Raw genomic sequence first — 13,140 nt, forward strand, 5'->3', positions numbered from 1 at the left:
ATCCATCTGTCTTCATTTATTTGGGTTTAGTTGTTTAGCCCAAGATACCGGTATGTTGAATCAATTTCATAATATACAAGTGCAATGAGAGTTATGGAAAGGGGTAAACCAGGGAAAACCAGAGATAATATAGTTTGTAAATTATTAAGAAAATAACTATTAGCAAGCCAGACATTTCTTTATTCAAAGTATGCAGAGGCATAGAAATTCTTTTTTTAATCTATCATTCATAAACAAAAATTTAGAAAAGGTTCTGTGTAATTCTTGTTTAACACTTTTTAAAAAAGAAATCAGAATGGAACAGAAAAAGAAACATGAAATCCACATTGTAAATCACTTTTAATTGAGAAAATAAAACTTGCCAAGATCACTACAGGTAGTCAAATGGTCAAAAATGAGAGTCAAATGGCATAATACTGAGCATCTGCAAGTACACTTTGGCTATAAAACATTACCCAAGGACTGTGGAAAGCCAGATATATTATCTTTCCTGTTAAATAATATGGATTTAATTTTGTATTCCTGTCCTTTATTTTTTTTAGTGATCAGCTGTTAATTACTACAGTTTTCCTCTCAGAGAAGAATACCCATCATAAACCAAAGATTTATCCAGGGAAACTGCTTCAGAGTTGTAAGAACCAGCCTTCTCTTGTCTGTCCACAAGGCAGACACCCTCCTGACACCACCTGTAGAAGAGAGAAGAAAGCCTTTTGTCTTCAAATTAAAACGGGATTTCTTAGTTTCAGACCCATCTACCTGAACGTTGCTTCCTGCTCCTATGATTGAAAAGTGATGGCACATCTTAACTACTGATGCAGGTCTGCGACAATCAACATTCAATAAGAATATAACACAAAGCTTTGATTAAGCCTTGAGCTTAATGACACATATATATCAAAAAATTGGAGAGAAAGGTTTTGGCTGAGCATTTTGAGTTGGTGTAAACAAATTATTGCATACCCGCTCATTAGGACAGAGGTGAATGATTTCCCCAGAACCCAGGAAGGGAACTTGTTCACACAACCAGTTAGAACAGAGTTTCCCAATGTTGCTGGCTTTCTGGACCGGGGTGGGGGGGGAGTGGGGAGAGGGGATGTTCCATGCGAGTGGCCAGTGTGCACAAGCCCTTGCCGCTCACTTAAATGGCGTGTGCATATGCAAGTCAGGATGCGCGTTTCCCACGTTAGTGTGTGCAATCTTTTGGGTTTCTCGGTCTTGGCTTTGGTGTTAGATTTAATGAATACCTCTGAGCAGCGTAGATGTTTGTGTCTGATGCACCAGCCCTGGCGGCATGCTCCAGTAGAAGGACTCCTGTGGGAATTAAACACACAGTCTATGGACATGTCTGATCCATCATCCTAATGAGATCTATCCTGTAACCTGAATCAGCTCCACACTTGACCACATGGGGAATTCTCCACTGTGGGGAATAATTTGCAAGATCCTTTTAAAGTCTTCTGATTAATCCCCATTAATGGCATTCCAGGAACCCCTTTCTCCTAAAGAAAGGTCTTCCTGCTGCTTCTTTTGCCACTGCCAAGCTTGGATTTGGGGAGAACGGTTCACAGCATGAGCTATGGAATTAGGAAAGAATACTGAGCTTGTTAAATAGTCAGAAGTATGCCTAGGAAGGTGATGCAGCAGCTAAAGGTGACAAATAAGAGGCTTGGCTGAGCTCTTGACTTAAAACCCCAAGGGTTGCACTGCTTCAAATCCCATTTATAGAAGAGGAGACTAATTTTGCTAGTTTTTATGATTCTCTAATTAGCCTGGTTGCCATCAGCTATGGGGCTTGGAATCAGTTTTGGTTTCCTGTCTGCTCCAACTTTACAACAAGAGCTTTTTGTATTGGAAAATATTTGTTCTTTTATAAGCGGTGCATACAAACCCCGAATGCTGGGTTGTTTCAGAGTCTTTCTGAGCAACATTCAACCATTGGAAATGATTTTTGTGGTAAGGAAGCACAAGATTTTGAGGCAATTCTTTCATTACCTTCATAGGTCCATGCCAAAGTATAGGAAAAGTCTCTCGCTGCAAGCTGCCAGCCAGCTTCTCCCTTTGAGTCCATTCTTCGAACAAACTGCTTGAGTTTTTGCAGATTATTCTGAATTATTTGCACAGAAGCCTGCAGTTCGGACTGCTGAGTAGCTGCCTCCAACTTGGTCTGCAAGGAACCCCCAGAACAAACACACCTAATAACTCACAGTACGTCCGGCTAGCAAAAGAGGTTACTCGGCTGCTACTTCTCTGAAAATAGGATTCTCTATTTCCCTGCAAGATGGTTGCAAACAAAATAAGGATATGCTTCGTGGCACCTCAAAATGAGCTGGTGACCTAAGTACCTGTGGAGATCAGCGTCACAGCTTTGTTCAGGCTAAGGACCGTGCTGGTCTTTTGAGGGTTACCTATCCAAAATTTGTGGGTAAGCCTAGCAGAACTGATCTTAAATCATTGGCATTTAGCTCAAATTTACTTAATACAATGCCTCCCCAATCATATGTTATTTTTTTTCTTCTGACACATTAAATGTTGCTGTGGAATTGTCATTTTTAGAAGTCTCTGGGTCTGCCTGTGCTTTAGATTTAAGACCCTTGGACTGGTTTCTACTATGGCAGATGAAGGTTATATTTTTCACCCTGACTGTAGGCAAAATACCATAAGTAGTGGCAGTAAATTTGGACTGTGCTACTTAAAAAACCAATTTCTCTCATGAACCAATTTCTGTTAACTATGAACAAGATGAAAGAGACTGCTAACTGCATCGAAGTGAGTTCTGAAGTGGCAATAGCAGCACATCAATGTCAACAAGGACCACCTCATTTTACATGAGGCTGACTGAGCCTATTGCTCCTACGAGGTGCATTTGAAATTTTAACATTTATAGTTAGTGTGAGAAACTCATTTATTGGTGCTTACCTGGGCAGTGGAGAAAAAGACATCCAGCACTTTTCCTTGGCTCTTGAAAATGCAGCGCAGAACATCCAGGCACAGGATGTTCGTGGTTCCCTCCCAGATTGATAGCGCCTGGCAGTGAAAGGGAAACAGAGCTCAAGAAACAGATGCCAGAGCACCAACCTGGAGGGGTAAGTTGGGCTGACCAGGCATAACAGTCCCAAAGTTTCCCAATACTATTGTTTTTTTCAAAGGAAAATATTCATTATAAGCGACTGCATTCTTTAAGAAAGATCTTTCTGAGTATTCAGAGGCCTGAATTACTTTCCCCCCTTTTCTTCATGATCTCAGAACTTTGCGATAACAAGCTAATATCAGGAAGAAAAGGTGAAACAAAAGGAACTAAGGTGCAAGTTTCTCTTCCTGCTTTTTCTCCCTAAAATAGCACCAGGCTGCAAGAAAGAAGGAAGTAGAAGAAGCAAAAAAAAAAAGTCCAGTGCTTCTTTACCTGGATATCCCGAAGAACAACAGGCAGTTCTGTGTCTTCCATGAAGCCCTGTCCTCCGAAACACTCCAGGCCTTCTGAGGCCACAGCGATAGCCTGAAATACAAACTGACTTGTTTACACCCGACAAATATGCCAGGCTAGGAGAAGCACAAACAACAGCCCACCAGATACGTAAATGTTTGAATGTTTTTGTTTTGTGCATTTGATCTTTAAAGGCAGGAAAGACACGTCAGCCACGTTTACGTGAAGATTCAGGGGTCTGTCTGCTTATGGGCTTCAGCCAAACCAAATAACCAGGAACCCATTAGCTCCTCTTCTGACCAACCCATTTCATTCAAACGCACCTGCCTTCATAAGTTTGTGACAAAAACTGATGCCTTTGAATAAACGTTGTTAGGGGAAGAGGGGCTGACAAGGATTCCCAATTCTTTGAACCAAGAGACTCAATGGCCAAACATCCAGTCAGAAAGGTAACAGCCTGCGCAGATTTTTCCTCCCCTCAGCTCCTATGAACACCTGCCCTGTAGAGGTGCCCTCTTTGCCAGTCAGGGACACCACGGCTTATCCCATGGTATCAAACTGAGTGTGACCTGTTTTGCAGTATAAAGTTTAGCGAGAGGGATGAGCAGCCTCAGCATGTGCTTCTCCTGCTCCGTCGCCATCTTCGTTTCTTCCAGGCCAAGCAGTCTCGCCAGCTCCATCGCCAGCAGGAACGCTGCTTGGCTTTGCACCTGCACAAGTGGGAAGGCAGTTTGTCTGAGCAAGGCTGGCAACTTCCTCCTTTCCCCCTCCTGCTTCCTCCCTCTACAATCACCTGGAGCAATAATCACATGGTAAACTACAAAGCAGGAATTATGGGTGGCAATGGCAGTTTCCCTGTATGTGGCAAGTTCCTGGACAAATTCAGGACAACATGCTTGAATCTTTCCCAAGTACACCTGGACTCAAGAGTGCATGTGCTTACCTCCATTCGTGCCAGAGTTTGCATGTGCAAAGGGTGATCTTTAAGGGGTTTTCCAAAGGCTTCCCTTTTGGTGGCGTAATCCCGTGCCAGGTCAACAATTCTATGGATGGGAACAAAGCCAACCACAGGAATTAAATGTTGCCTTTGCTCCTACTTCAAATGTATTTCTGCTATTTCCCAGAATTTAATTTCATTCTTTAATTAAGGCATAACACTGTATAACAGTAACAGAGTTGGAAAGAACCTTGTAGCTTATCTAGTCCAACCCCCTGCTCTCGCAGGAGACCTGTATTATATCTGATATCATGGAAGTCAATATATAATGTTATACATTTGAGGGATAGAAGCTTCTTCTTCTATCAATCCAACTTCTAGGTGGTAAAATTAATTCAATTTTTCGTTAAAGAGACTACAGGAACAACCCTTCTACATGCTTCCGATATTGGAGAATAAAATGGATATTTTTCTGGGCATATTCTTTTTGCTTAAAACAAACTTTGCAGATAAGTGCATGAAGATGTTGAAACAGTTAAGAGGCCTGAGTAATCCTCTACAGTCTGCAAGAAATGTGCTTTCTTTCCCAAACCCCCAAAACTTTAACCTACTGTTGACCTCACCCCATTACTAAGAGGTCTGTAAGGGGCGTGCATAAGCGCATCAATGTGCCTACCGTCCCTGTCCTTTTATTTGTACCTATTTCATGTAATCATAATCATGTTCTAATTATATTTGTTATCTAATACATGCTTGACAAAAATATAATAAATAAATAAATAGATAAAAATTGGCCAACATTTTCAGATGATGTCACCACATCTCTAGCAGTTTGAAATTTAGGACATGCCAAACTACTTTTTCCGATTGTTCACACTTATTTAAGTTTGCCTAACTATCCTTGAAATACCAGAAGAACTGAATTGCTTTTAATTTTTCCAGATATAGTTTTTTCCTAGTTGCTTCTACTTTTTAGTCTTGAAAATCACCTTCTCATACTTCCTGCTGCAGACACAGCATTATAGATCCTAGCGATGTTCATCATGTTGCCGATGTAAGGTATTCCCTGGCCTTCCATAGAGATCTGAAAGCATCAAGGAACAGCTTCAAACTATTTGATTTGCCTCCCCTTAAAAACTTAAATACAATTAAATGGGCAATATTGATACATTTGCAAAAAAAAAACACAAAATTCTTAAATAAGATTTTCAGGATCCGAGAAAGAGAAGAGCATTTGGTTTGAAGCAAAGCTAGAAAGATTGGACCTACAAACCAACAATTTAAATAAGTAATTCTAAAAATGTATAAGGTCTGCAGATCAGATGGACCATAAAGTTGAGTACGCACAATTCAAGCAAAGGAGCAACATAGGATGCTAAAGCCATGTTTGCTATTGAATGCACCAAAAAGGCCTGTGGTGCCATCCTCTGGTGTCTAAAGTTTTTTGGACCATTGTTCAGAAGTCTCAGGCTCCCTCCCCCCACTAACAGTTTTAAAAACAACAGAAATCATTTGAAGTAAGCCGCACCAGACACTAGAGGTGAGGATCTTCCCCTGTGTAGCTTTTCCACTCCTCAGAAGTGTTCACGCAGAGCCTGAACAACTGTCTGTTGTGAATGCTTCGACCTTTAATCCTTTCCTAGGCTAGTCTCTGTGCTCCTCTCAATGTACTGAATGGAGGAAATACTTTTCTCTGTGGTTCCTACCAGATGTGCTCGAGCTCCATCCAGCAACAGCTCTGCAGTTGGCAATGCCCTTGTGCCCAGCTTCTCTTTCAGCCTCTGTATTTTTATGCCATTCAGCTTCCCATCCTCATATATTTTCAGGTAGAAGAGAGAGAGGCCTCTGGAGCCCTGCCACACAAAAGTTGCTAGCGTAAGACCAAATAAACGGAGCTGGAATTCGGACATTTGTAACCGCGCAACTACTTGCAAGCTACTGTTTCATATTCTTTGGGTTGACCTGGGAATCTGACCTGTTTTATCTGCCCATCAGGGCCCACGATCCTTGCCAATGTCAGCGTCATGTCTGAATCAGCAGCTGATGTGAACCATTTGAAACCATGCAGACTGTAGGAGCCATCTGGAAGTTCCCGTGCAACAGTTTCTGTTCCACCTCCTGGGAATAAAAAACCACATTTTTGTGCTGGGAATTTTTCCCTAAAAGATGACCACTAATTGATTACTTAGGTTTTGATCCTGCCTTTCATTCAGGAATTTATGGTGACCTTCACAACTCCCTCTTCCAATTTTCCCCAGCGTACCCTGTGAGAAAAATAGCCTAACATCTTTAAATGCAAATGCTGTTGAATAAATCCGCCTACCCAAATACAGTCTTATTCGCTAAACTGTATGGCTCCCACGTTGCACCCCCTTACCGACATCAGAGCCGCCTTTGCGTTCCGTCATCCATTGGCCAGAGATCCAGAAGGTCTTGGGGTCACTTGAGGTCAAATGAGCATAGGCTTCTTCCAGGGGTTTTGGGATACCTAAAGACTGGTGGAGTTGCAAGCAAGAGACAAAAGGCAGGTACTGTATATAGATGGGTGGAGAGATGAAGTATCTGTCAGCCCTGCCTTTAATTCCCATATGAGATGGGTTGACGCAAGCAAGAGGAATACAAGTACACGGTGGTCATCATCACCATCAGGCACCGTTGTGCATCTCTTGCACTGAAGACAGTCAGGAACCCCTGGCACAGCAGGACAGCTGCCAGACGGGGTCATGGCAACAGCAAAGTTGGGCAAGGGAGCTTCTCCAAAGATACTACTCCCACAGGTCTCAAGGGTCATGGCCTAAAGCAAGCACAGTCACCAAGGCCTTTGTACTCTATGGGACACAGCAGAAAGGAACTAGGCCAGAATCAATATCTGCTAGCACACAAGACTCTGGGCTGGATTAACCCATGCAGCCACTCAGCCAGTGGCCTCCAATTAAAAGACCCAGAGGGGCCTCAATGCTTCCTTTTGAGACAGGGTGCCCTGGGTTGCTCTCCTGGGTGGCTCTTCGGGATTAAGAATGCCAGATGAATTGGGAGTAGGGAGCTGCAGCCCAGGCTATAAAACCTCTCTGGTAGAGGCCTGGAAGGGACCCTTGTAAGATGGCTTGACAATTGGGGGACCTTTTATCTGCAGAAATTCAACTGGAGCTCAGACCGGCCTGGCCTTTGACTTCTGGCCTTAGCAAATCAGCCATCAGCGGGCATAACTACACTTCTGCTGACTCCACCCACAGTAACAACAAATAGGCAGCAGTTGAAGGATGCTGTGGTCCAACCAGCTCTTCTACTCAGCAGCCAAATGTTCTCCTCTTCCCTGTCAAGACTATTTTCAGGATCTATTGTTAAATTGCATCATCAACTGGGGCTTATTTCATAGGCCCAATGTAGTTGTACGGGCTCTGGGAGTGACAGGACATGATTCATTATTTATACTTACTTAAGGAAATTTATATGGCCGCCCAATTCACTCTCAGTGATTCTGGGTGGCTTACAAAGTAAAATGATCTGGAATTGGAGCCAGATCCTGGGAGAGTATTATTGGGGGCCGGGGGGAGAATCCAACTGTCCTTTAGGGGAATTTTTTTGATGGTGTAGATGAAAAGAGCTATGATTATCCAACAGGTACAAAATGAATGTGACTTTCCAATTTGTTGGCATAAAATAGAGGGATAGGGGATAGGACAGAGAGATCTTTACAAATGTTACTAAGGACACCTGGGGGTTTTAAATAACAAAAACAGCCACTTAGTCCAGCAGTTCCCCCTTTGAAACATTAAAGGCTTACCTCAATTACTTTTGCTGCTCCATCAGTCATGGCTAGAGGAGACCCGTAGCAAGCAGAAGAAAACGAAAAAAGATACAGCTTGGCAGCCTGATGAATACGGCTATGAAAAGAGAAATGCATGAAACTGTATTTGGCATGGTTTCACAAACTGTCCTGTCACTCACAGAGTTAGAACACTACTCGGGAAAGGACTTCCAAGGAAGCAATGGTAAAGTAGTTGGTTACTGGAGAGCCCAAAAGTGCAATGGAATGAGGAGCTAATATAGGAACCAGCTTTTCAGAATTCCTCTCCCGAGAAAGAGAGGACTGGGGATCACCCACACCCACTGCAGACAGCAGCTCCCTGCAATGAGAATATATGACAATGGTCTCCAGAAGGCTCTGGCTCTGCAGACCGGTGGCAGTGGTGTGGGGAAGAGGGGGTAGTTCTGCGTATAAATAATAATAATAATAATTCATCTTATGGATGGTTTAGAATTCTGTAAAAAGAGGAAGAATTTGAAATTAAATATAATAAACCTTCCTGTGGGAAAAACATTGTAAATTAGGGAAAAAAAACCATGATAAAAGGACCTTGAAGGTTGGACATAGAACCAAAACAAACTAAAGATTATAATTGAAAGAGAAGTGACCCACTAATACAGAATGGAGCAAAATATTCTAACTTTGGAGATTTCAAGGATATTTGTAAACAGTGCACTTGGGAATTATGATAAGTTATTGAAATGGTTTGTACTTGAGAGATAGGGGGAAGTCAAGTCTTTGGATAGCTTTTTGTCCTTTTTACTATATACCTTTACAATTTTATCTGCACTTTTTATATTTTGTTTTTACTTTTTAAATATTTTTCTTAATTTGCATTAGCTTTTTATCTGTATATCTTAAAACTTTAATACAAGTCATTATTCTGTAAAAAAACAAAAAAACAACACAAAAGGAAGACTATAGCAAAACAATCCTTGGGTGCAAAGCACTCAATGACTAAGCAATATAAAGTAGACTTTGCTGTTTAATATGACTAGAATGTGTATGTATGGATGGACGTATGTATGTTTCCTATTTCTAAAATGCCCATCTCCCTCAGAGATGTACTGGTAATTGGGCAGCATCTAAATTAAATTAAATTAATTATTACTACAAAAAAGAATCCTAGCAAACATGCTAGGATTCAAGAATATGCAAGAGAGACCCAAACAGGTTCACATGGCTTTGCACAGCTCCCATAAATCTCAGCAGTACCTCCAACTGGAATATCTCCTTGTATAACCTTCAGCCACAAGGCTCTCCTCAGCAGAGATATCCTTCAGCCTCTTCCAGGCTGGGCAGGTGGTCACTTGGTCCACACGTTGCCCCCAGGCATCAAAATGCAATAATCTAGGAGGGTTTAGCTCACACTCACGGCCCAAGAAGCCAATTTCATCTCTCACACGAGCTCCAAACCGTTCCAGATCAATGTTCACTTTGGCAAACACCTAGAAGGTCAATGCATAAATATGAAAGACAGGAACTAGAAAGTTGCCTTTTGAAAAAGCACTTTTGAGACAACTATGACCTGGAAAACTGAGAATCTCCACAGACAACCAGAAAGTAATTTTGAGAGGGATAAAGGAAGGTAAGTTGAAAATCAGTTGCTGATTTTTTTCTTATTTGGTCTGTAGTTTTACCTGATGTTGAAGCTGATATTTCTTCTTCAAACCTCAAGCTAAGTTTGTGGTTAGTACAATCTGGTTACATCTCAGTGTCTTTCCTAAAGAACACTTGGAATACATGTGATCCAGAAACTAGCTTGAAGTTTTTGCACATATTCATTACTATTCACTCCAAAGTCCCTTCCGACCCTATTATTCTATATTCTTTCACTGCATTTGTATCATCCATTTTTTGGGTGGTGGTGAAACAATTGATGAAAATACAGCGTTCAAAAGGCATGTCTGAATCAAAGTTCCTTTTCCTGACAGCTATTTCTAGTTCCGAATCTGAAACATGTCCATGTATTGGGGAACATAAATTGAGGACTCTCCCAAGTTCTAGTTGGCATGTCATATGAACACCAAAATCTAGACAATCATTTATCCCATTTGGTCTACTTCCCATCAGGAAAGAACAACTGGAAACCTCTCCAGCACCTTCTGTGTTCTTAAACCTCTGCATTAAAAAGGTGCGAGCTGTGCTTGGAAGCCAAAGTGCCTTTTGCACAACTTCAGTGCTTATAAAATTGGGTAACAAGCTTTTGTTTTTTTATATATATATAATAGTATCAAGGCACAAACCCGCTATCAATCACAATAGGAACCTCTAAATCGACTTAAAGAGTTTTACCTACATTAGGTACAAGCAGTTTGGGGAACAGGTTCGGGAAGCGCTGCTCTAGTCCCAGGAACAGGTCTTTCCCACCCCCAGTATTTTAATTTCTCCTTCTTCCTGCTTTTTGTCCCTGCAAGCACGGGGCAGGCAGCGTCCCCAAACCTGAGACGCAGAGAATTGGAGCTTTCCGTCCCGGTTGGCACTCTCCTCCGGCTGGAAGGGGCCTCGGAGGTCTTCTAGTCTACCCCCTTGCCCCGGGCAGGAGTCCTTCGCTCATGTAGCGTGGCCTCACCTCCCAGCCCCTATCTGGTCACGGGACCTGGGCAGTGGCAGGGGGCGCAGGGGCTAAAGCGGTGGGGAGGGAGCCACGGGCAGCAAAGGAGAACGGAGAAGCACCGAGCCAGCCCTGTGGCCCCCACCGCCGAGTCCCCGTCTGACGCTCACGCACCTGGGCGGGCAGATGGGCTCTCAGGTAACCCTGGAGGAAGGGGTCTTCCAGATAGAGGTTCCCCATCCGAGGCGCGTCCATGGTTGCAGAGGGGTGCACCAGCGCTCCGCAGCCTCCCGGTTCCCGCAAAGGCTCCCGCTGAGGAAGGGGCGACCGGGGCGAAGCTTTTGTCCTCCTGCGCGGGTTGCCCGTGGGCGGAGATTCTGACAGTTCGGGAAAAGCGTGTTCTTTGCACCCAGAGAAAAGAACAGCGACCGCTTGGACAGCTCTTCCACCCCCGGGGGCATTATTGCGAAGGCGGCTCTGGGCTTGGTCCCAGAGAGGAGGAGGAGGAGGCCAGGGATCCGGGACGCCAAGCGGTTGGCAGGCAGCTCTGGCCGCTCTTCGTTGAAGGAACCGCCCATCCCAATTCACTCCTCCGTCTTCCAAAACGGGGCCGTGGGAACGGACCCATCAGCCTCACATTAATAGCTGGGAAAATCCTGGAAAAGATAACCAAAGCAACAGATCTCCCAACATTTAGAAAAACTCCCCTTGTGTCTAGTTGTTCTGGTGTGCAGTGCTCAATATAGCGTCGTTTTGAGGGTAGTAGTTGAAACAGTTTATGTCCGGGATGTGAGGGGTCTGTAAATATTTCATCAAGAAAGTAGCCTGTAAAAGCATAGAAATGAGCAAAGTTATGTACTAAAATAGAATATATGGCTGGGGGGAGAGGGGGGGAGAGAGAGACAGTGGGTTCAGTCTGAATTAAAACACTTTACAAATGACTTTGGATCTCTACATTAGCCTTTCTTAGCCTGAATTCAGGAAATTGACCCTTAACCCTGCTGGTTGGAGAATTCTGGGAAATAAAACCCATAAAGGGATGCTGGCTGGGGAAAAGGTGAAGTTGAAGAGCAGTTGAAAAGCCTGTACATCTTGTTGAAAAGCAGTTGAAAAGCAAGACGGCTGGGGAATTCTGGGAGTTGAAGTCCACCCATTTTCAAGCATGCTGGCTGGGGAATTCTGGGAGGCTTATAGGCCGCTCAGAGCTCAGGGGATAATGGGAGAGGCAATGAATAGCAAGAAATAAAAGAAAAAGAAAGAAAGAGCTAAAAGAGCAACTGAGAGGAGAGCTGCCCAGGCAGGGATGGAGGGAGGTATGAGGCACCTGAGGGGAGATGATGGTGGACCAAGATGGCCTCCTCCTTCCCGCCAAAATTCCCTCAGAGCTTTTTGAAAAGTTACTCTCATTTTTTCCATTTTATTATTTGTAATAAACTGATATTCAAAGGTGCTTTTTCTCTACTGTTGCCTGCCCCTTACATTATTGTTAAAAAGAGCCTTTCGTTACTATAAAATATATTTTCCTCTTCAATTGGCTAATTGGCTAACCCTAACCCTTAAATTATTATGAAGAAGAACTTTTTCTCTTTTGTCACCTGCCCCTTAAACTATTACTAAAAAGATCCCCCCCGCTCTTCACTGGCCTATTGCATTGATTTAAAAATGAAGGGCATCAAATGCATTGATTTAAAAAACAAAACAAAATGAAAACATGTCAAATTGTATTTAAAATTTGTTCAAAGATTTATTTTTGCCTATAATGTCTTTTTTGTCTTTATCATCTTCTTTATTTTGCCCTTTTTAAATATTTTGAAACAAATGTTTAAATCTTTAAAACAATAAAAACAAACAACCCCCTCAACATTGAGACACTCTTATCTTTAATTATTCATAATAAATTGATATTCTGCCTCAATTTGATTCTCCACTATTGTCTGCCCCTTAAATTATTGTTAAAAAGAACACTTTCAGTTCTTTATTACTTAAATTATTACTATAAAGTACATTCTTCTCTTCACTTGGCTATTCCTCAAATTAATAAGAAAACCCTTTTTCTCTTCAGTTACCTGTACCTTAAAACTATTATTAGAAAGAACTTTTCATTTTCCCATTACAGTGATTTTAAATTAAGATTTAAAAACAAAACAGGACATAAAATGCATTGATTTAAAAAACAAAATGAAAAACATGTTAAATTTTATTTATAATTTATTTACAATTTAAATTGTATTTACAATACAATTATGTATTTTTACCCACAATGTCCTTTTCGTCTTTTATATGTAGTCATTTGTTTTGTCCTTTACATGTTTTGAAACAAACATTTAAACTTTTTAAAAATAATAAAAACAAACAGCTGCTAAACTGAAACAATATATTTTAAATGTTATGACATTGTAAAATTGTAAAATTTGTTTATC

The 13,140-nt window shown here is 42.0% G+C and overlaps 2 protein-coding genes across 3 annotated transcripts in view; one reads left to right on the forward strand and one right to left on the reverse strand.

Annotated features, from left to right (window-relative positions):
• LOC113431420 (acyl-CoA dehydrogenase family member 11-like) lies at positions 1-11,194 on the reverse strand. Its single transcript, XM_087942715.1, has 14 exons — positions 10,895-11,194; positions 9,382-9,614; positions 8,143-8,242; positions 6,736-6,853; positions 6,334-6,476; positions 6,065-6,211; positions 5,348-5,442; positions 4,365-4,464; positions 3,991-4,131; positions 3,401-3,493; positions 2,917-3,024; positions 1,993-2,164; positions 1,245-1,311; positions 1-686 (listed from the first exon to the last, which is right to left on the reverse strand). Exons 1-14 carry the CDS (start codon positions 10,973-10,975, stop codon positions 560-562), a joined length of 1,725 nt encoding a protein of 574 aa, XP_087798841.1. The 5' UTR covers positions 10,976-11,194; the 3' UTR covers positions 1-559.
• The window catches only part of HORMAD2 (HORMA domain containing 2), a 20,630-nt gene continuing 16,958 nt past the window's right edge, over positions 9,469-13,140 (forward strand). The window contains exon 1 of one of the 2 annotated variants that reach the window (XM_087942716.1): positions 9,469-9,754. In XM_087942716.1, coding sequence (XP_087798842.1) covers positions 9,690-9,754 — 65 coding nt within the window. In that variant the 5' untranslated portion in view covers positions 9,469-9,689. The remainder of the gene's footprint in view (positions 9,755-13,140) is intronic. The other variant, XM_087942717.1, reaches the window with a different exon arrangement.

Source organism: Notechis scutatus, chromosome 13, assembly GCF_049901735.1.
Source record: "Notechis scutatus isolate UNSWTSFEM ecotype Mainland chromosome 13, rNotScu1.2, whole genome shotgun sequence".
NCBI lineage: Eukaryota > Metazoa > Chordata > Lepidosauria > Squamata > Elapidae > Notechis > Notechis scutatus.